This window comes from Neolamprologus brichardi, chromosome 19, assembly GCF_056152115.1.
Source record: "Neolamprologus brichardi isolate AB-2024 chromosome 19, ASM5615211v1, whole genome shotgun sequence".
NCBI classification, from domain to species: Eukaryota; Metazoa; Chordata; class Actinopteri; order Cichliformes; family Cichlidae; genus Neolamprologus; species Neolamprologus brichardi.
This window is the reverse complement of record NC_142122.1, coordinates 7599260-7623351: the sequence shown is the minus strand read 5'-3', so window position 1 is coordinate 7623351 and position 24092 is coordinate 7599260. Positions and strand designations below refer to the sequence as shown.

Sequence of the window (24092 nt, the reverse complement as noted above, 5' to 3'; positions counted from 1 at the left end):
GCTTTGAATTGACCCCAGGTATTTCACTTGTCCACATTCTCTACCCCTACTTATAGCAGCTCCTCCTTCTTACCTGTCTCCCTCTCATTCACACATATATTCTGTCTTGTTTTTACTGACTTTCATTCCTCTTCCAATCAGAGGATAGCTGCAAATCTCCAGACTCTTTCCCACCTGCTCTCACTACAGATCACAATGTTGTCTTCTAACATCATAGTCCATGGAGACCCCTGCCTGACCTCATCTGTCAGCCTGTCCATCACCACCGCAAACAAGAATGGGCTCAGAGCCAATCCCTGATGTAATCCCACCTCCACCTTGAACCCATCTGTCACCCCGCACACCTAACCACAGTGTCACTGTCCTCATACATGTCCTGCATCGCCCTCACATACTTCTCCTTCAACACTCTCAAAGCAAACATTAAATCTGTAGTGATTTTATTCAGCAGGAAGCCATACTGCTGCTCATTGATCATCACCGCTCTTCTTTAGCTTGTTTCAGCAACTCTTTCCCATATATCCGTGGTATGGTTCATCAGCTTTATCCCTGTGTAGTACATTTTTTGTACATGTAGTACATTTCCATCTCTGTCCTTAATCACTCCAACCTGTTGCACATTCTTTTCAAATTGGTCTTGCTGCCTTTAGCCAATCATTATAAATTGTCTCCTTCTTTAGTGTCCAACCTAACCTCACTATAAGCCATTTCCTTTGGTTTCACCACCTCTCTATTTGTTGTACCTAGGTTCCTAGAACACGTCTTCTTTCTTCATCTTCTGGACATCCTTCCTTTGAATAATCTAAGGAGCTTGGAAAGAAAAACGACTGGACTTCGTTAAGTGTTTTCTTTCCAAGCTCCTTAGATTACCATGGCCTGGATGACTAAGAACCTACACAGACATCCTCCTTTGAATACTTTACTGAATACATTATTCATAACAGGGCAGCAAAATACAGGAGAATGTGACTGGGCTTTCTCTTTCTTTTGAATCCAGCAGTTTGTTATTTACCAACAACAAACAGAGAAGAAGAAGAAGAAAACTGGAAGAACCCTTTCGCTATAGCTATTGTTTAATTTATTTAAAAGGGACAGTGAAGTTTAACATAGTCCAATTACAAAACACGAGACTGATGTAACGCACATAAATTTATAGCTATTGCTAATTTTCAACCATTGTCCCTTGTTGGGCTTACAATCACAATACATACATTATACAATTATTTATAATGCTCTGTTTTTGTTTTGTTTTGTTGTCTATTTTTAACTAAAGTTAAACTACATTTTAAATTAAACATAGCTAGTTAAAACAGGTATATGATACATACAAAAAAATAACTATATATGTGTATTAAATAGCGAAAACAACGTAGCTAACTGGTCGTTTTTGAACCTCTCGGAACTTTGTGTAGTCTGTGCAGTTTCTACTCGGACCCGTTTCTCTAAACTCACGTCCACTTCCTGTTTTTGCTCCTCTAGTAGCAACGTGGGTTCAGCACAGCTCGCCGGTGTATAGCAGCAGCATCAGTGTTATGCTCTCGTTCTACAATGCAGGTTTCCAGCGTGAATGATGTCAAAATTTACAATTTAAGCTACGGGAAGTCTCTTCCAGAGGTAAGAAGCACACTTCCTGCTCCTGATGTCCTTCATGTCATACCTGAGAAGTTACTGCTTACCTTCACCTTAGCCGGCTAACCAAGCTAGCCGTAAGATGAGTGTTCTTAACACTGTATTAATGAAATGTTATAGCTGAATTCATACTTATTAACACCGCCATTTAATGAAATTATTCATATAAATAAATGGAAAAAATCTGCCGCTGCTTGGAAGAGGTTCACTGACGTAGATGAGGTCATACTCAGAAAATTTAATCAAAGTTTATCTGTATTTACAGCAGCGATAGTTGTTATTATTTGGGTATTATCACGGATCAAAGGTCTAACATTTCAGATACTACATGAGAATTGGGTAAAACTTTAAAATGTCTATTTAGCAGTTACAAACTTTATTTATAGGCATCTTTCAGGCAGGTTAGTGCAGGTCAATGTGCTCCACAGACACAGTAAAATGTGGTAAAACTGAGTAAATGATAAATTAAAAAGACAAAAGATCATAATATAAAATAAAATGCTCATTAATTAAGGGAGCCTGTTGAAACGGTTAATGTATCTGATTAGGATGCTTTCTGGATACAATGAATAAAGTCCACCTTTAGTCTCCTTTTAAGTTTTCTTCGACATGTTGAGAACAAAATACAGCCGGACCACCTCAACCAGGAATCAGTAAGAGACAAGGAATACAACTGATATGTTGGTGTTGTCAAAGTGGTGATGTCAAGCTCATTCTGAGAAAAACAAAATTTTGAGATAATCACCTTAAAAAAAGAGCAGTTAGTTAAGTCCATACATATGCTTCTTTCCATATTCAAAACAGCCGCGTCCTTGTGTTTTCTTTTTTCAATTTCTGACAGTCTGCTCGCTGAGGCAGATTCTCTATTAATGGGTTACCATTGATGTCACCTGACAGTTGCGGCTCCATTTGAGATCTTTCTTACTGTTGACCCTGTTAACTATTTAGGTTACCTTTTTTACCTTCTATGTAGCTTTGTTTTTGTGACCTGCCATCAAACTAAGAGAAGAGGAAGCAGCTGTGTTGTTGAATGTTATTCTTTATGCTAAATCCTGATCACCTTTGTGTTGTTAACACAGTGGCTGTCAGACAGGAAGAAGAGACAGTTGCAAAAGAAAGATGTTGGTGAGTTGACAGCTATAATTACAGTTTCCCACACGTATTGATTTCCTTCTAAATGTTTGTCTTTACTCACACGCTTCTGTTCTTTGCATTACTCAGAAATTCAACGCAGGATTGAACTCATCCAGGACTTTGAGATGCCCACAGTGTGCACCTCCATCAAAGTGTCCCGGGATGGTCAGTTCATCCTGGCAGCAGGTAAAAGATATATAAAGCTATATTTCCACCTAAAAGTCTTTTATTCTCAAAACTCTGGAATAACTCTAGAAGTCAATGAATTTATCAGAGTCAATCAAAATCAGAATACTTAATTAATCCCTGAGGAAAGTATGTAGTTAAAAGCTTCCTTCAGACCGTTGTTAGTCTGCAGTTCTTAAACAATTCTTAGGCAAATTAATTGGCTTCATATAGAAAAATAAAACAAAAACAAAAGCTTTGGTCTTCACTAGTCATCCTTGTCTAAAGCTGTGTCTTGATTTTAGAGCTGTCGGAGCAGAGAGCATTAATTTCACATTCTGAAAAATTTCAGCTGAGCTAGCGCACTGTAGGTAGCAGATTTCTCTGATATTGCAATAAACGTGACAGTCCTCTGCTCAAGTTGCAGTGCCATGATAGTAACGAGCAGTTTCTGCATCACATTGAAATCCCTGAATAAAGCATTTTTTGTTGCTAACTGACAGACATGCTCCTGTAGCAGAGGCACACATCCTGCAGAAACTGAGCAAGGAGCCTAAACCACTTGCACAAATAAGGAAAAGGGTGGCCAAAGTGATGGTTACAGTAAAAGGGCAAGGTTGGCAAACAGCACTCGATGACAAAGCTGATGTCAAATTGACATCACACCTGCCATTTCTGCATGTTGTACACCTCTCGATTTTATAACCTGGTGTGTTGTGACATTGCTGCAAAAGCTGGCAGCGTCGTGAGTGTACGATTGTGTCAGTTTTTACTACCATTTTAATAATACATCAGTACAGATGGTCAGAGATTCATAAGTTATGTGGGGGAGATGTTGCATTTGTTAGAAAACATGGGACTTTGTGGAAACTGTATGTATCAGTCTTAATTTGAAATGTAACAAATGTTAATTTTTTAAAAAGCCTATTTACCATGAGGCTAAAACAAAGCTAATAGGCAGGTTGAAAGTTAAAAAGTTAAAGTGATCATCTTGTCTTTTTAGTATCCTTATAACTATTGTCACAGCCAAAGGTGTCAGAGGATCATTACAACTCCCAAGTTCACGCAGCAGAACCATCACTTAGTGTCATCTTAAAGTAATACTGCCCGAGTCCAGGGATGCCTACAGGGTCAAATCATTTTATTTTTGTTCTAGGCACTTACAAACCAAGGATTCGCTGCTATGACACCTACCAGCTGTCCCTGAAGTTTGAGCGCTGTCTAGATTCAGATGGTAAGTTTTTAGACTCCGGCTTTGCTCAGCTCCGATTACTGGACAGTGACTAAATTTCATTATTGTCTTTTCTTCCTCTGAAAGTCGTGGCCTTTGACATCCTGTCTGAAGACTACTCCAAGGTGCGGGCGGCCCGTTTATTTTGAAATGTTGAGTTTTTTCAGCATTTTTAAATTCTGATAGTTCAAAACTCACTCTGCTTTTTTGTTTGTTTATGTCATTCTTCTCTGTGCAGTTGGTGTTTCTGCACTGTGACCGCCACGTAGAATTTCACTCTCAACATGGACACTACTACAAGACTCGTATTCCCAAGTTTGGTCGGGACTTTTCCTACCACTATCCCTCCTGTGATCTCTACTTTGTGGGGGCGAGGTGAGAATACAGTCGGATTAAGAGTCCTCGGGTGCATGATTTAGCAGTCAGCTAGCAAAGTTAAAGCATTAATAGGGTTCAGCATTTGCAAAAATCCACTACTTTGTCTGTAAAAGAGCAATTTAACATATAATAGACGGCAGGAAGTCCTCAGACATGCCAAGAATCCCTGAGTTAGTTTGTGCAGGAAAGTAGAGCGGACAAAAGCACCTAGAAGGGGGTGAAGGTACGCATGTTACTTGTGAGTTTAAAGTGCCGAGTGCAATGTTTGTCTTCCCTGTTACACCAGAGCTCTTTGCTTTACAGTGATGATAAAAGATTTAGTGGTAAAAATGTATATCAAAATATAAATCTGGCAGTTTTAGGGTATTTTTATTTATTTCTGTCTCTCTGTGACTTATTATATTACTGCCAGAATAAAAAGAACACAAGGTTCATTTTACTCAGTTCACTTTTATTTCTAAAGCATCAGCTCACAATAAGTCATCTGAAGATACATTTATATTGTAAAGTAAAAACTGGACCGTGAGGAGCAGCAGGGAGAAAGAGACCTATGACAGAGCGAGGCAAATTAGTCAAGCAAGCATTAATATTTTAAAGAGTAGTGTGCAATTAATTAGTGTGGTTGTTTTCACTTTCAGTTCAGAGGTTTTCAGACTGAACTTGGAGCAGGGACGTTTCCTTAACTCTCTTCAGACTGATGCTGTGTAAGTGTTTTCTGCTCCAGTGAAAAGGTTTTATGTGCGTTGGTACTAATCCGGTGTGATCCGATATTAACTCCTCAGCCAATCTTTTTTTTTTTTTTTCCCTGGACTTCTCAAACAGGGAGAACAACGTGTGCGATATCAACCCCATCCACCATTTGTTTGCCACAGGATCCTCTGAGGTAAGTGTGAAACGGTGACTGTGTCTCCTTTTAATGCTTATATAAGGTTATTATTTAGTTGTTTATATTGTTTTTGCACTTTACATAATCTGTTCTCATTGTGCCACCAGTGCTTGGGCTTACTTACATTATGTGTTTCTCTTTTCAAGAGGTCACTAGCTACAGTAGAAAAATTAGCTCCATACTGAATAATGCATTTATTTTTTCCCTTTTGAATTTCTCAGCGGTAGATCTTTCTCTTCTCGCCTCTGCTCGGTATTGTTTGTTAAAAAGAATCACACACCAGCTGGGCTGACAAAAATAAGTGTTTCACATGATTTCTGGGTGTTAAAGTTCAAATCGTTGCCTCTCACATAAAATTTAGAGCTGCCCACGGAAGAACTTGCTTATTATAGCTTTTCAATAGTTTTAAAGTTGTTTAGTTAATTAGAAAAGCTCAAATTTTCACTTGTGCGACTCTCTGACTTTTCTTCTGCCGACTCACCAGGGACGGGTCGAGTGCTGGGACCCCAGAGTCCGTAACCGTGTGGGCAAGCTGGACTGCGCCCTGAGTAGCCTCGCTGAAGGAACAGAGTAAGGAGCAAACTGTCACGCTCAGAAAGCTGATCTCAGCCTGACGACGCATATGCAGCCACATGGCACTTTTCACCACAGCCTGCATGAAAAACAAGCTGCAAGCTATGTGTCATTATGGCATAAAACACAAATATCCAGCTTCTTATCCTGTTTCTGTGTGTTTTACCCCATCTTTAAATGGTATTCTCTGGAACTGTCGACAGAGTTCAAGCTTTGCCGTCCATCAGTGCGCTGAAGTTTAACAGCTCCCTCACCATGGCGGTCGGCACCACCACTGGTCAGGTGAGCCTAAACATTCATGTTACCAGAAGGCTTCTTTTTCTTTATCTATGTTATTGCCAATCTGAAAACAGCATTTTGACATTATCTGTTGAACAGCAGTCAAAAAACACCTTACAGTTCTGTGGCTGCATTCTTCTCTGCTTCTTCTGTGTTTGTTTGTTGTTGTGAGCTGTCAGCTCCCCACAGGCTGCGCAGTTACTGTGACTAATCAGCTCACAATTAGGTGGCTGATGTCATGCAGTTTGCTAACAAGTTAACGCAAGTTCAGTTTTCAGTAAAAGGTCAAGGGATGAGCTTTTGGTTAATCGTGTAGATGCTTTCTCATGCCTTTAATTGCACTTCTCTTTGTTTTGGTTTTTACATTTGGCAGACAGCTTCATCCAGGATTCTGACAGCTCTCTTTACTTTTCTGATCTCTTGCAGGTGCTGCTGTATGACCTGCGCTCCAGTCAGCCGCTTCTAGTCAAAGATCACCTATACAACCTGCCAATCAACTCCCTCAACTTCCACAATCAGCTGGACTTGGTTGTGTCTTCTGACTCCAAGATCATAAAAATCTGGAACAAAGACACTGTAAGTAACAGCCATCAGTTACAGATTATTGTGCTTTCACTATGTGGATCACTAGAAACTCATGCTCACTCTCATCTTTCATCCATCGTATATCTTTTCCACAGGGAAAGTTGTTCTCCTCCATACAGCCTCAGACCAACATCAACGGTGTTTGCGTCTACCCAAATTCAGGTGAGAATTAAGTTGTGGAAGCTGGAAAGAAAGTTTGAGGAGAGCAGCCGCAGAACATCAAGAATGCATCTGCTTGACCTCTAAATGAACCAACACTGCAGATGTAGCACTGCAGAAATATTCAATAGGATGTTTCCCACATAGTTAGAGTCTAACTGTGGCTGCAGCTGTGAGCTGTGGAGGGTGGTCAATGTCAGTTCAGTTCAGGGTGCTTTATTAAGCTTCAGGATTTCCAATGAAGCAAGAATGATGCGATTATTTTAATATTTAATTTGATATAAAGATTAATTATATGTGTGTGCTGCTTTCATATAGCGGTGTACTTGCTGTCCTCCGTGTCTCTATTTCTGTTCTCTCTTTGATCTCTTAAAGTTTTTTTCTGGTTTGATCAAGCGTTCGACATCTGAAAAAAATTACTTTTATCATTATCCACTTACATGACCTGTTGATTTTTAACTAGCAGCTGTATACAGATCAACCTCATCGCCCCAGCTATATTTACTTTAATTTGAAGTTATCCTCCCTAACTCCACTCCTTGCATTCTTAATATTACAATGTCAGATAACTGCACATAAATATGCAGCAGTGATACGTTCTTGAACTTCTGATCGATTGTTATCGGGGGTCGGGTTTAAGATGCTGTGCTTTTCATTAAATTAATACAAAAGTAGAAAATTCACAGGTGGTGGTGGGTGGGTGGCTGCTGTGTTGGGCCCCCACTTAAGCGTTGGCTGTCTTTTAATATGCCTGCAGGTATATTAAAATACAGCCAAAGCTTAAACCCATCTAGAAACCCACTGAAGCAAAAACATTGTGGAAACTCTGCAGTGTGTTGAAGCGCAACCAGCAGCTTTTATGCATGACTAAATAGGCCTGTGAATGAAACAGTAATGATTCCTGTAAGTTAAGCTGGTATTTAAAACGAGAGTTTTTTGTGCAGCTCCACCTCTGGATGGCGCCATCTTATTGTAGAGCTCCCACACTTTTACTGTGTGACAGGCAGTGTGTACAAGGGGAATAAAACCTCAGATTTTTCTATAACTTATAGTGATGTTCTCTAAAGCTGTTAAAAAGCAGCACCAGCTTCTTGAGTTTCTTCTGTTTTTGTTCATTTTGGCTGCCTGAATGTTTTTTTAACTCTTCATTATTAGAGCAGAAATGGGTTTTTCCATTATCATATGAAAATCCAGATTCCAGACAGTCTTTCATATACCAGTGCTGAAGGAACTTGACCTATAAATTACTAGATGAGGTTTTAACTGTTCCTCTGCTCTCTGGTTCATGAACAGGTATGCTCTTCACTGCCAATGAAGATCCCAAGATGAACACATTCTACATTCCAGTGAGTACAGAGACATTTATATTCTCATACACCAGTCACATTTATATTTACAGTACACCAAAGAATGATTCATGTTGCAGCTTTTCACACAGCTTTGCAATGCAAGGTCACCTTTAGGAGCTGGCCAAAGAGTGTGCACGTGCCATTTGTTTTCTGTCACCGAGTGAGTCATTGTCAAACCTGTGGGGCGGGGATGAACTGCAGGTGTGACACACAATGATGTGAAAAATAAGAAGAATCAAACACGAGTTTGTTGATGGTGTTTTTGCTGGTTTATAAAAATCCTGATGTGAGGCCTGTTAACTTTTTCCCAGCTTCAATAGTGAAGCATGCCTGAAAAAAGCATGGGATCAGACTTCTCACGAGGCCCCTGCTTAATGAGTAATTGTTCCTATCAACAGTCTGTTCTGGGACTGATATGATCTTACCTCATGTGATATTGTCAGTGCATGCACGCGCATCTGTGCATGCGTGTGTGTGCATATGTGTGTACAGTCAACTAGGGTTTGCTTTGTGTAAATGGGTTCTTTCCAGCCCTGTGGAAAGGCTGGAAACTTTGGTCCTTTTGTCCTATGAGAAAAGGTGACTCTGTCATTGTTTGAACATACAAGCCGATAACTTTACCTGATTTAAAATTAGCCGACCTCCCATTCAGTATCATCTTCTAAGGCATCTCCTGACATTTTCCAGGACCGCTGCTGTTTTTAGACAGCACCATGGAAGTCCTGTTTTGACCTCTTATGCTGAGCGCTCGGTGATTTCACCACGAATCCCAAACTTGGGCAGAGAGCAAAGATCAATGCCGGTTTCAAACTGGCCCAAAGTTCATATCAAATATCATCCCTGGTAATGAGAGCTAGCTCTCTAGTCAAGGAAGAGTCTTTCTACTGCAACTCTGCAGTAGAAAGAGAGCACTCATTGGAAGCGATCAGTTTGTTTTGTTTTTTTGCCCACACCAACACAATCTTTGCTCACCACCTAACAATTTTGCCCCCTCAATATCATGATCCGCCTCATGGAAGTCAACAGAGGAGATATAATATGTACATAAATGCAGACATGCGAGAGGCTACTTGTGATCACACCTGTCAGGATTTCTTAAAGAGGTGGTATTGCAGAAAAGTTGGACCTGTAGCTGATTTGGAAGAAAATCTTAAAGTAGGCTAAAACATAATTGAAAAAGATCGTATTCCATGTGATTTTTGGTGTTGACATGTTTATGTTTTGAAAAAGCAGATCCGAGTCACAGATTAGCCAAAAAAATGAATTTGGGATACTGCCTGCAGCGTCATTCATGTTGACAGAAACTGTTACAACCTAAAACTGTATTACAATTGAAATGTTAGCAAAAGAACTGATGTGCATGTGCATCATGTCCTGATAATAAAATAAATGTATCTACCCACCATGGATGCACAGTAGCTTCAGATTTTAGGATTTTTGAAGGGCACACAAAGAAATATTTGAAGGTTTCAGTATTTCATCTCTCAGTTAATTAAGACAAGAATTATCAGATAAATAAAAATGTTACAAGTGGTAGTAAAAGTGGTAATAAGTTATATTTGCTACCCTGTCTGGATAAGTGGATCTGAAACAAATGGTTGTTTTCTTTAAAAGCTCATTTCATCACTTTTCCTATTTCCCAGGATTTAACAGTAGAATGCTGTTGGTGTGACTTCAGGGCATTTTCAACCAAACTGACGTTTTCTGAACCAAAAAGGGTTCTCATCTCCACATGTGACCCCTGATGATCTGTGTTAGCTTTGTTAGCTCAGGAGTGATGTGACTAAACAATGACAGGGACACTGGACTTTGACCTCAGTGGTGTGACATCATCGGACTTCGAATCAGTTACTTCTTACTCAGCATTTCGATCAGCGTTCTCCAGTCGAAATATTTGAACTTTGAGAACTCGGTCACTACAAAGTGAAGAAGACGAGCCTTCAGTTTATTGAAGCACGTCATGATATAAACAGATGACTGAGTTTGAAATGTAAAGAAAATTAAAGTAAGCATTTGGTATGATCATCCTTGTAATTCTACACAGCCTGCACACTCAGCTTTCTGGAGTTCTTTCTTGTAAATTCTTTAAGTAGTTTTCAGGAGGAGTTCTCCAGATTTCTTGAAGGATATTCAAAGCTCTTCTTTGGATGTTGGCTGTCTTTTGTTCTGCTCTCTGTCAAGATGATCTCACACTACTTTAATAATTTCGAGTTCTGGGCTCTGCGGTGACTGATAGCTTTCCCTTGTGTATTTTCCTATCCTGGTGTTGTTTTACTGCACTGGCAGTGTGTTTGGGATAGTTGTCATGATGAAGATTGAAGCTGTTGCCAATCAGACACTTCTCAGATGGTTGCATGGTAGATTACAATCTGATGGAACTTTATTGTGTTCATAATTCCTTAAATTTTGATCAGATTTCTAACACCGTTGGCTGATAAAAAGCCCCAAACCACAATCACCAAAGACAATCACGGTTGCAACTCCCACCTAACCGCCTCCATAGATATTGACAACTTTCTTTCTTTCTTTTAGATTTGTTACTTGTTTTGTCCTCAATTTGTCTGGTTTCATCATTCCTTTTAAGAAAATTACAAAAATCTTTTTACATTTTTTGTCGATTCTACTAAAGACATGGAAACAAACAATGTGTCTTTACAACAGGCTGCTAAAAACCAAAGTACACAAAGATAGAGTTTACTTTGGTTCTTTTCTAAGTTGTCTGTTATGTGTAGACACACCACTGAATCATCATTTGAGTTACATGCCTTTTTTATGCTTGAATGATTCATAGGTCAGTGTTAAGTAGCTTATAAATCAACAAAACACTCCTCTGAATATGATGAAGTCACAAGGACTGCACTGAAAATCGGTGAAAAAAAAAAGCCTAAGTTAAAAAAAAAATTCTGGCTCCCTGGAAGCAAAATGTAAAGAAATGAAGTGTGGCTCATTTTTTTTCACAGTAGTGAATGTCAGAGTCTGACAGATTTAAGTGTCTGCATTAGATGGTGAGCGTGGGGCTCTGGGCAGATACGTGCGCCTGCAAATATTCTTTTGTGATGTGTGGATTTTTCCTCAAAAGTGCTACAATACAGTGCATCACTATGCGTGTACCCTTTAGGCAAACTTTAAGCAGATCACAAAAAAAGCAGGACTGTGCATCTGCGGTATCTGCAGCTGTCCCTGCTGTATACTTTAAAAGCTGGTTCCTGGTTTCTGTTGGGTGTTTTGCATGTTTGCCTAAAAATAACTGCAAGGAATGATCGAGTCTTATTTGTAACTCCTGCTGACCTGAAGCTCTTTAGGTTGTTCGTAATGTTAGTTGTCTACATTTGAGAAAAGTACAGAATAATGCCCAGTGAATTTTCGAGTGGTCACATGTGTTTGCTGGTCACCATCATGCTGTCCTGACTGGAAGCAGATTTAACCTTAAGTTATATAATATCTTCAAGAAAACCTCGGTTTTCTCAACTCTAGTGTCACACTTTCTATTTTATGTTATGGCTTATGAGCTGGTTTATGGTAAAAGAGTTCTGCAAGTTAGTGACAGTACTGCCAATTTCCACTTTTTGGATACCAGGAAGTTTTAACTAACAGGGGGCAGCCTGGTATTTGGACCCTGAGATTACAACCAACATATATGCTTTAACTAACTTTAACTTTAACTGATTGTCTTCGAGATCAATGTTTATGAAAACTTTACAGAGAAAGGCTTGGAACAGAGGTTCTGTGGTGGAGACACATAAATCCATCTTCATCGGAGTCACACGCTAGTCTACTTCTACTGCTGGTCCCAAACTCAAATAATTGACAAAGCTGTCTCCGTAAGGGCATCCAATGTAAAATTGGTGCCAAATCAATGTGCGTGTCCACACGCTGTGGCAACCCCTCGGGGTAAGAAGGAAGCAGCTGTTTCTTAGTGCTTTTGTATTCTAGTGGATTCTTCTTCTTCTTCTTCTTCTTCTTCTGTGAACACACAAAAGGATTGTTTTTAAAACTACACACTCAAAAAGCGATTTCTCGACCTTTTGCTACTCTGATTTTCCTGTATCACCAGTGTTGCATTACAAGTCGTTACAGTTCCCTGAAAACCCTTCAGGACATTTTTTTCCTGCTGTAATGGAAACATGACCTGACCGAGTTGGGCTATTTTTTTCTAACAACAAACAGTACTCAACAGTCTAAATCTGAACCAAGCGGGTGGATGTGTTTGTGTGTGTGTGTGTTTAGGCTCTGGGCCCAGCACCTCGATGGTGCTCCTTCCTAGACAACCTAACAGAGGAGCTGGAGGAGAGCCCGGAGAGCACGGTGTATGATGACTACAAGTTTGTCACCCGGAAGGACCTGGAAAATCTGGGTGAGACCTCATTACCTTAATTGTACCTTATGAAACTGCAGAGCACTTGGAGTAAATCAGCCCAAATTTGAGCACTTTTAAAGCAAAAAAAAAATCCTCAATCTAAGTGTGCAATTTTTGGCTCTTTTGGTTAGAAAGCAAAGAGAGCTCAAGAGATCTTTACACAAAGAGTGACTTTAATACCAGCCCTGATAGTTATATCCAAAACTATGAATCAGTGTGAGCCACTTCGCCGCCTAGGGGGGTTAGTTTGAGTGGCTAGACTGTCTAAGTAGAGGCCACGGGAATGATTGAAATGCTTTAGGTAAGAGAAGTAGGGTGTAGGGGTAAGAGAGGGGGAGCACGAAGGGTCAAAGGAGTGGATATTGGATGGGTTGAATGAACACTGGAATGCAGGCTCAGCAGGAAAGAGATCAAATGACAAGAAGTAGAAAGATGATTGGCTGATGTGTGATAAAAGAAGAGGAGGGAGTAGGCAGGGGAACAGCACTGTTGGTATACAGGAGCCATGTAATGCGGCCCTGTTATGTAACACGTCCATATTGAGTACAGCACACTTGTGAAAGTTTCTGAGAAGAGGAAGTTCCTCATCATTCAGCTTGTAAGAGCGTGTCCTTGTCTACTCACGCTATTACACACATCCTGTGATGTATGGGAGTATTTGTGCAACTTTTAAGCTCAAGTCAGGCGTGGAAAGAAGAGCAATATTGACTATTTCCATATTCAAGCGTCATTTACTCACACGTTCACTGGGGTCTGAAAAATTTATTGAGAAGTCTTGAAATGTGACAAAACCAAAGTTTTTAGATATATAATTTTATGAAGTAAAAAGATGTTAATGTTTAAAAAAGGACTAAAATGCAATCGTAATATAGAATAATATAGGGGTAGGTCACAAAGATTTTTGCAGTTCATCCTGAAGGGAAGATGAACGTGTGAAATTCGATCCAGTACCTGAGACATTTCACTGATCCACAAACAGTCGCCTCTCGTTAGGAGAAGGGGAAAGCACGAAAGCCCTCATCTTACTACATTTAGAGCCAGTCAGTGAACGTGTATTTACTGAAAGATTTCATACTAAACCACAAAGTTTCTCCTCTTAAAGGTGACACAGGAAGTCAGTCAGTGACACACGTCATTAGAATTCATTCTCTGGTTACTGTCAATGTCTCAGTCGCATTATGTGGCAATCAGTATATGGAATATCGGTAGTCATATTTTTTTAGCGTTACATTTAGTAGATGTAAAACTACAGCAGATTGTATTTGCAAAATATGTGTGTGTCTATTTTTTTTTTTTTATTTCATGGCCAGGTTTGACTCACCTGATCGGATCATCCCTCCTGAGAGCTTACATGCATGGTTTCTTCATGGACATAAGACTTTATCATAAGGTATCATCCTTTTTGTGTACATCTCAGACTTTTGTCTTGTTCAATTCAAACTGATCCTAACGTGACACACTAAACCTAAACTGCAAATGTTTATTTGCTTGGCCGTAGGTTAAAAGTATGGTCAATCCTTTTGCGTACGAGGAATATCGCAAGGATAAGATTCGCCAGAAGATCGAGGAGGCCCGAACACAGAGAGTTCAGGTTAAGGTGAGAGTTTAGTTTTTCTGCTAGTTGCTATGGAAATGTCAGGTCTCATTTTACTGGCTTTTTCGTGTTCAGTACTGAAACATCATAGTTAGAAGATGAATCAACAATCAGCATTTGCTGTCTAAGAAACGGCTATAGCCTCTGAATTTCATTATGGTTGAGCAAACATTCAGATTTAAGTCCTTTTAGTCCATATTTGACTGGTTTGGTGCAACAGCTGTAGCAGAATAAACACAATTCATCTGCTTCTTACAATGTCAGCGTGTGACTCCTGTGACAGTCTGTTTATCTTTTACCTCCATGCCCTCATACAACACTTTTCTGTGTAGTATTTATTATGATCAATCTGTTTTTGAAAATATGACCTGAATAAATAAGATTCAGAGCTAAAAATCCCAATAACCTGTTGCATCAGCTACATAAACAGAATTCCACAGAGTTAAAACCCATTAAACTGGATTTTACTGGATTGAAGTTCAAACCTTTACTCACATCCTGTCACACTAAGTGCAAAAGCTAATAAATGGTATGGAATGTGTGATTCACTCTTCAAACTGATTGGATCATTTTCTCTCCGTTCTCGTGTGTGCTAAGTACAATTTGTTCTCTCTGAAACAGAAACTGCCGAAGGTGAACAAGGAGTTAGCTCTTAAACTGATGGAGGAGGGTGATAACGAAGCAGAGGTGGTTTCCAGGAAAAAAAAGGGCAAGGTAGAAAAACAAGATTGCAACATTAATGTTTTTGATTTATTGTTAATGTACACATTCAGAGATCATAATGTTCTGCCAGGCAGCTTCGTAGAATTCATGACAAAATGTTCCTCTTTGTTGACTTTTTCCAAACCGCAGGCTCTCCCCAGCATCTTGGGAGACGACCGTTTCAAGGTGATGTTCGAAAACTCAGACTACCAGGTGGATGAGCAGAGCGAGGAGTTCCGCCTGCTCAACCCCATCGTCTCCAAAGTCGGCCAGAAAAGGAAGAAGAAGCTGCGGCTGCTAGCTCAGCAGGCTGCTGTTTCCGAGCAGGTAAAATGGTTTCCAAGCAGGTAAACGACACGGTGTTTTACTGCACGAGCAGGTAACACTGCATCGTTTTACTGAGATGGCCTCTTGTGTGTGGAGGCCACGGAATTAAAATTTTTTAATTTTTTAGTTTTTACCCCTCAGCCATAAAAGGCTGGCAATAGCCCATCAGTCAGGTGGGTGTGCAACATTGACACCCAAATTTGTGGATGCGATAACTTGAGAATGAAGCAACCTAGGAGTTTCAAGCACCACAGGTGCATCTACTAAAATTTGAAACAAGTCTGAGTCTCGGTGACCTTGACCTTAAGGTTAGCGGGCAGGTTTTTTGCAAATTTTGTGAAAATGATAACTCAAGAACAAGGTGATGAAGGATTTTAAAATTCATAATTTAGGTACATTTACTAGGAGGCTGAGGCACTTCTAACTCTGACTTGCCAATTATTTATGTTCACAATAAAAGTTTAACTATTTAACAACATTATTTCTAAAATAGGTTAAAGGGCTTTTTTGCACAGTTACCTAGTATTGATCTATAACTGTGTTAAATATATTCCTCACTTTAAGGATGTCAGTATTTGGCTCAACTTAAAAAACGGTGTCCTAATTTGTCAAAATAAAATATATGAAAAGGCCCTTTTATTTATGATCAACTGGGTTCTCCCTGCCCTGCTCTCAGTCTCATTATGATTACATCTTAGTACTCATGGAGAGAAATAAGACAAAAACAGCTAAAGAGTTCATTGATTGGAGGATAACACATATACACACATATGTAACAGAAAACACAAAAGTTGGTCCACAGGGAAAGCTTTGCCTTTCAGCTGTGTCAGTTAGTTTGACCACCGATTGCAGTTACATTTAAACCCCCCAAGCATCCAAAGAAGAACAATTGTTTGTTGTAGGTGTAAAATATCTTAAAAGCCCTGAACCTTTACTGTTAGCTTCCTCAATGTCATGTTGGCTCTCTTACTGATGACATGAGGCAATGTAAAGACACAACATAGACCTGCATGCATAATTAGAGCTTTTAGAGCAGCAATGGGACTGATATCAATTTCAACTACTCACTGGTCATATGCCATGTTTACGCAGGTTTAGGTGGTTGTCATGTCTCGTTTGTTTCAATCTGCACCACAGAAATGTGGTTCAAACTCTTACAGAAGTGCATTAGAGCCGAAAGGATGGGCTAATCAGATGGGCACAAAATCAGATACAGCTATGGCTAATTTGGTGTGCAACAATGGACGATCAGCTGAAAAACCAGCTGATCCCAGTCACCAGCAGACTGGTGTATATGCGGTGTTCAGGCCTTTTAGAAAGCAAGTATGTGCTGAAACTTTTGCACAAAAGAAAAGGGGGCGGGGGTGTAACTAAACAGTGGCTTTTCAGATTTATTTCCATTATTGGAATCAGCGCATTATTAATCCCTCTGGACATGATCACATGTTTTTCTGTTGTTTACAAGCCTCACTGAGCCAGCTGTGTATACACGTACTGTGTTTTCTTGATATATTGGAAGATGAGGGCCCAGGAAGCAGATCACATCAGTGATTTATTCTTTTTGCTCATTTTCATCTCCCTGCAGGTGCCTGAAGATAACGACGAGGAGCCAGAGGGGCGAGCCAGCTCCGAGGAGGAGAGCTCTGACGATGACAAAAGCTGGGTGGAGGAGGTGAGGGAGCAGCGGAGGTTGCTTCGGCAGGAGGACAGAGACCGCCGGCGGCAGGAGAGGAAGGACGCAGACCGCAACACTGTCCTTGTGGAGAGGGAGCAGAACGGAGGAGAGGAATCCTCAAATGTGGCTGAGAGCAAGAAGACGAGTCAGCCGCAGTTTTATCAGATCAAAGCTGGCGAGGAGTTCAGAAGTTTTAATGACATGGCCCGCAAGCAGAAACTACAGAAGTATGTCTTTGGAAATGTACTCTGTGCTAGATGAGTTATTGTTTGAGACACTCTTTGAAACCCAAATTGCTTCAGGGTTTGCAGCTGTTAAAGGCAGAGAATCACCCCACCTGTAAAGTATTAATAGTCTGTGTCCTAACGCTTTATGACAACGCTCTGTCTGTACTGTTTTGTATATTCTGCCTGACGATCATGTGTCCCCCCTTCTAGGACTTCTCTGGAGGAGCGGCTAAAGTTAGAGGAGCACTCCGAAACCAGTGGCATGGCTGACACCGCAGTGGGCAGCAAACAGCTGACCTTCACTCTCAAAAAGGTACACTGCTTACTTGATGCTTTGCCTCTAGTCTCTTTAAATCATCACAATCACTCACAAAGCAGCAAATAATGGAGACACTTATGATGTCTCCGGGATCCAGAACTTAAATCTGGAAAATGTTCATAAGATGAAGGTTTTTTTAAAAAAAAAAAGAGATTTAACCACTGACTCTATACATTTATCTCCCAGTGAGATAAATGTATAAATGTAAGGTTACTTTGGCTACGTTCACACTGCAGGCGAAAGCACATCAAATCCAATTTTTTTGACCCTATGCGACCCATATCCAATCATGGTATGACAGTGTGAACAACACAAATCCGATATTTTCAAATCCGATCTGGGTCACTTTCGTATGTGGTACTGAATCCGATACATATCCGATGTTTTAGAAAGTGACTGCTGTTTGAATGGTCATGTCGCATTAAATTTGTCTTTTACGTCACCGGCACAAGACAGACGCCAATTATCAGCGCCGGAGAAGACATCGCAAACGCTTCCTGGCCATCCAGTGTAGATGTCAGTGAAACTGTTGGGAAGACAGCGTTGGAGAAACGTGAACATTTTTATTTGTACTGTATAATCTGCAGATTCTGACAGAAATCTGCAACTATCCTTTGAAGCTCCTCTCTAAAACAGCAATAAGGATCGTTATTAGGTTATTTACATTATTATGTAAATAACAAAATAACTTAGAGCAAAAATTGGGAAACGTAAAGTCCAAGGTCTTTATATTAACGGCCATCAGTCAAACAATACTGTTTGCTCTGGGTCTAAACAGAGCGCGTTGTGTGTGACGTCTTCTTTTGCGCATGCGGGCCGCTTTGAGCGTTCACACTAGAGCGCATTTGCTGTCGCATTTTATTTGTAGTGTGAACAAGCAGACAAAAAAATCGGATTTGATCAAAAAATCGGAATTGAGCATCAAGACCTGCAGTGTGAACGTAGCCTTGGATAATCCTTAAGAATAACTGCATCACTTTGCATCTTTACATAAACAATCCCTCTCCTCAATTGAGAATTACTTAATGTCTGGATGACATTTCGCTGGTCTGAAGTCATCTCATTGTCAGACAAAGCAAGCTAAAGTGCTTTTAGAGAAAATGCAGAGAGGGTTTGTTGGTATATGATTGGTTCTTCACCTTAAACAAGTCAGTAAATACATCATCAATCTGCAGGTAGAATCGCAGCACTTGCATTTGTTTAACATCCGTCCTCCTGTCCTCCTCTGCAGTCGGAGCAGCAGAAGAAGCAGCAGCAAGCGGAGCGGGAGCACCACGAGGAGAGGAAGAAGCTGAGGCGCTCCGCCGGACACTTGAGCAGCAGCAGGGGCCGCGGGAGAGGCTGGGGCGGCAGAGGACGAGGTCGCCATTGACTGACGCCTAACTGGCAGAAACCTTGCCCTGAAGTCAGAGTTGAATAGTTTGTTCCATTAACTCAGCTCTGGCAGTCGTCTTCAAGAGTAGAAGTATTGTACTGACTTTAAGCTTTTAATCAGTGGTGGGAGACGTGCTGCAGAGACTGGTACTGCTGCACAGACGAGCCCGTCCCTCTCCTGGGTGGTCTGGGTCATGTGTTTATCTGCTCTCTGCTAATTCAGAGCATATTAAAAAAAGAGAGATTACCCATGTCGCAGTCTGTATGAATATAATGCCAGGCCATTATCCATAAGTACCCTGACTGCATATATTTTAGCAGGAGGGCCCAGGAGAAATTAAACACAGACAGCTGAGAGGACTTGGCATGTAGCTGCTTTCTGTGGCGTCTAGTTTCTTAAAGTGGCTCCGTGGTGGAGCCTGTTTCAGCTAAAGAAGAATGGAATGTGTGGAATGAAAATGTAATTGTTTTTTTATTAATGCAGAAACATTGTTAAGCCAACACTGAATTAGAAACATTTGTACTATATTATATTATATTTGGTACATTTGCCTGTATCCATTGTTTTTACTGTTGAAAATCAAAATATAAAATAATCTGCCAGAATATTGGAGCCTCCCTCCTTTGCAGCAGATCACTCCCTACTTGTGTGAGAGAAGAGGAGAACGAATGAATGAGGAGACCTTCTTCCCCTTCCCCAAATACAACTGCAGTTCTTGGAAACTGGAGGCCTTCCCATCAGTCCTTCCCATCCCCCAACCTGCTGATGGTGTGAACCCCCTCTGTTGCTCTGTGGCTCTTTTCAAATGTGAAAGGGGGAAGGTTTCTGCACTCGGCGTGGTAACCCCAACCATTTGATGTTACCACGCCTCTGCACCACAATCCATCAGGTTTGTGACAGCGTGGAGAGTATCTCATGCAGGAGAAATCCATTTCAGACACATACTTACTGAAAAGTTGCTGCAGAAGCCTCATAATCTGTACTCTGTATAGAAGAATAGTTTAAAATGAACAAAATGTAAGTGAGAAAAAATACACCTAAACATTAATACTGTATTTACATGATTAAACATAACATGGGGATTTTATTATTAAACAACCTAAGTTAACTTAAATAACCTGAGTTATCTCAGTCCTTTATTTATCCAGGTAAAAAAATCTCATTGAGATTAAAAATCTAATTTCCAAGAGAGACCTGGCATCATGGCAACAAAAGTCAAAATACAAATACCACATAAGTATATAACATTTAAAACAAATACATTATTATGTACAAATGTGAAAAATAAAATAACAGATCAAATTAAGCGTGACTTTAAGAACAATAACACTGAGTAAAAGAGTTATTTTCTTGTTCCTTTAATGGACTTAAACTCCTTCAAGGTAACCAATTCTGATCGTTTCAGTTCCTTCTGCAGATTATTCCAGGAAGCAGGGGCAGCGTATTTAAAAGCCTTTTTCCCTGATTCTGTTCTGATTTTTGGACAATCAATGGTATGATATTGTGAGGACGAAGGCTGTATTGGTTGTGGTTTTTACACATATAAACACATAAATAAGATGGAACCAGCCCAAGGAGAGATTTATAGATAAAGATCAACAAATGGGAGAATCTTCGAATATGCAAAGATGGACATTTAGCAGCAGCATACAAAGAGCAATGATGTACACGATTTCCATAACCAGTAATAAAACGTACAGCACAATGGTACACAGTATCCAACCTCTTTAGGTACGGGCAGATGCATTCACTAAAAGCAGGTGACCATAATCTAATAAAGGTAAAAACGTTGCATGAATCAAATGTTTTCTTACTTGGAGGGAGAAACAGGATTGATTTCTAAAAACACAACTGCACAAAGTGCAGTTTTTAAATGAAGTTTTCATTTTCTAAGGGAAACAAAAACCATCCAAACCTACCTGGCCCTGTGTGAAAAAAGTAACTGTCCTCTAAACCTAATAACTGGTTGTTTCACCGTTGGCAGCAAGAACTGCAATCACGCGTTTGCGATAAACTGGTACTGAGTCTTTCACATGGCTGTGGAGGAGTTTTGGCTCACTGTTGCATGACCTTAAACATCCTCTTTAAGGTCAAACCAAAGCACCTCAATCACTGCTCCTGCATAACTCAAGTGCACTTGAACTTTAGGGTACGAGTTCTCAGGGATCATCAAGATGTTTTTGGCAAATATGACAGAAACTTTTGTGGTCAGCAGTGATTTTCTCCTTGGAACTTTCCCATGGGTGCCATGTTTGACCAGTCTCTCTTTTCTTGTTGAATCGTGAACACTAACCTTAACTGAAGCAAGTGAGGCCTGCCGTGCTTTAGATGTTGGTCGGGGTTCTTTTGTGACCTCCTGAATGAATCATCATTGTGGTCTTTGAGTGATTTCGGTTGGACGGCCACCCCTGGAAAGGTCCACCAAGCTTGAAAGTTTTCTCCATTTGTGGTCTTGGTTCTCACTGTCGTTCACTTGAGTCGCAAAACCGTAGAAATGTCTTGGAAACCCTTTTCAGATCTTTTTTTGTGACTTAACAAGGCGGAGCCTTTACTTTTTCACACAAAGCCAGGTAGGTTTGGATAGCGGTTTCCCCTTAATAAATAAAATCATTATATTCACGAATGATATTTGTCTAATATTAAAATTTGTTTAGGTATGACAAATATAAAAGAAATTAGAAATAAGGAAGGTAATAAATACTTTTTCACAGCACTGTAGGCATGGACATTGGGTCTCTAGTTGTCTACCACTAAGGTAGTGGTACAGGATGGGGTGTATATAAATCAGGCTTGTTTAGAATCTGGGTCAACATCCAGCAATTTGATTCACTGACTCTGAGCTTTTTATGAGCAGTTTTTTTTTGCTGGAGACAGAAGCCCTGGTGAAGGAGGTTGAAACTCAATAAAAGACTTTTTTTTTTTACTGTTAAGTCAAACTATATATGAATTGTTAATATGTCCAGAGGTGTTTTAATGCCTTAGTATGGAGATGATTTTCTTTTCTCTACGCATATGACAAATTATATCAGTGCTTTCACATCTACCTCCCACCCATACCTCCCCAAGATATCAAATTATGATTTTACCCTTTACTCGAAATGAGGACGCGCTCCTTTAATCCTCTCAATTTGTAAATAGATCTAGGTGTAATATACTTTTAAAACTTTTCCAGGGTGAACAGGAAGCTTTAGGCTTGTGTAAGTGTGCAATAAAGGCTTGGTGACGAGACCCCTTTGTTTGGGGACACTGCTAACGTTTCTGGTTGAACAAATAAACATTTTTTTTTAAATGTCATCTGGTGTAGTACCAGCCAGATTGGCCTCCTTTTTGTTCACAATGCTTTGGCTTCACCATGACTACTGGCAATTAGGCCACAAGAACTGGGTCAGCCAGTGCCAGCAGAGAGAAAAGAACCTGAATGTAAGATGAAACATCATGCAGGTCATCATGAGGTGTGAATTGAATTTTGGGTTATGGAAGGTATTTTTACATCTGCTAGAAAAGTTATGTGTGTGGTTAATTTTTTTGTTTCGCTGTATAGAAGATATAGAAAATATCATAAACTAATCTGGGGACTTTATGCATGCTGGACTTAAAAGCCTCAGACTTCTCTGGTTTTTCCATGTAATGATCAATGAAAATCTCAGATTGGTTGTAGAATAGTGGCCCCTTGTTTGTTTCAGATTTAATTTTATGTTTTACCTTTCTGATAAGTAATTGTGCATCCAGTGGTTAAGGACAGCAATGGAAAGGTACTAATAAGTGAAGAGAGTGTTGAGAAGACGGAAGGAGTTCATGAAGAAAATAAGAAAGGAGGGTGGATCAGGATTACTAAAGAGGAAATGAGGACAGCTATAAGAAAAGTGTGTGTTCATGCAAAAAGCCAGATTTACAGTCTGTATCGGTGGAAAACTCAAGAACCTGTCAGTTTAGCTATTAAATGGTGTGAATGGGCATTTCTACAGCTGTCAATACTGAATATGTATTTGTAGGATTTTCCCTCTCAGATTGCAAAACATTTTGTGGGGAAAGTTGAACCCACAACAAAGAAAACCATGTTATATTTTTCTCCTGACAGAACTGTATTATGATCGTTGAATTTATTAGCACTAGGACGCGGAACTGTTTAAAGCTGTGAGTGCTTTGCCAAAGACTATAGCTCTCTGTATCCTCATTACCATGTTTAGAGCAGAGCCCCAACATGTTTCTGGTCTCAGTACTACTTTTTATGAAACAATGTAGAAAGTAACATAGAGCGATGGATGAAAGGGAAGAATATTTGCCCAAAACAAGATTCGTAGTAGCCATGGATATATTACATACCATAAACTTACCTTTCACGCTCAACAGAGGAGTTTGTAGTATTTCAGGTTTTTAATTACATTTTTACAAACGGTAAATGTCCTGGTTCTCATATTGTAGTCTTGTCTTCTACCTGTGCATTCATACAAGCACTTTTTTCTATACATAAGTGCTTTCTATCTAACATTCATACTCTGATGGATGTATCGGAGAGCAACTTTGGGTTAGTAACTTGCCCAAGGATATTTGACATGCAAACTGGAGCAGCCAGGGATCAAACCACCAACCTTCCGATTAGTTGATGACCTGCTCTACCGCTTCAGCTACAAATACCCAACAAAGACATTGCTCCACACTGAAATCTGCAGAGTACAAAAGCCCCTGCATGTTTTTAATCAGCAGTGTGCACACACAGCTCTGCAACATCACAATTTGGCTTTTATGTATAATTTTTTTAATACTCCATTATTCTTTTACATATCACGTTGACCTGCCTATAGAAATGCGTAATAATGTGATTCATGTTAGAATAATGCGTAAATCTTACCAATGTGTAATTCAGGTGTTCTTGAATGAATTCAGGATTTTGAAGAAATCATAGTTGCACAGGGAAATGTGAGTCAGAATTTTCCCTTCAGATACCTGCATCTTCATGGCATGCAGTACAAATGTGTGCATTTAGACATGCGGTACATGTGACAAAATAGCATTAACTTCATTCATTTTCTGATTATTAGGATTTGATGCATATAGTTAGGGCTGGACCAGGTGACCCTGAATCCTCCCTTAGTTATGCTGCAATAGATGTAGGCTGCCGGGGGGATTCCCATGATGCATTGAGTTTTT

The 24092-nt window shown here is 40.0% G+C and overlaps 1 protein-coding gene across 1 annotated transcript; it reads left to right on the top strand.

The window, feature by feature from the left end:
- Nucleotides 1–1469: 1469 nt before the first annotated feature.
- nol10 (nucleolar protein 10) lies at nucleotides 1470–19645 on the top strand. Its single transcript, XM_006799400.3, has 21 exons — nucleotides 1470–1614; nucleotides 2709–2754; nucleotides 2851–2949; nucleotides 4085–4162; nucleotides 4247–4284; nucleotides 4398–4534; nucleotides 5176–5241; nucleotides 5360–5420; nucleotides 5908–5993; nucleotides 6200–6278; nucleotides 6702–6851; nucleotides 6956–7022; nucleotides 8313–8365; nucleotides 12596–12722; nucleotides 14036–14115; nucleotides 14224–14322; nucleotides 14941–15033; nucleotides 15172–15348; nucleotides 16934–17250; nucleotides 17461–17563; nucleotides 18801–19645. The coding sequence occupies exons 1-21, from the start codon at nucleotides 1549–1551 to the stop codon at nucleotides 18939–18941; spliced, it is 2163 nt and encodes a 720-aa protein (XP_006799463.2). The 5' UTR covers nucleotides 1470–1548; the 3' UTR covers nucleotides 18942–19645.
- Nucleotides 19646–24092: the final 4447 nt, after the last annotated feature.

Bases quoted from the DNA above. Each gene is read 5' to 3' on its own strand.
- nol10 (XM_006799400.3), top strand. From the start codon at position 1,549: ATGCAGGTTTCCAGCGTGAATGATGTCAAAATTTACAATTTAAGCTAC. The intron at 5,242-5,359 runs GTAAGTGTTTTC...CTTCTCAAACAG, and splicing joins TCTCTTCAGACTGATGCTGT to GGAGAACAACGTGTGCGATA. The intron at 14,116-14,223 runs GTATCATCCTTT...GCTTGGCCGTAG, and splicing joins ACATAAGACTTTATCATAAG to GTTAAAAGTATGGTCAATCC.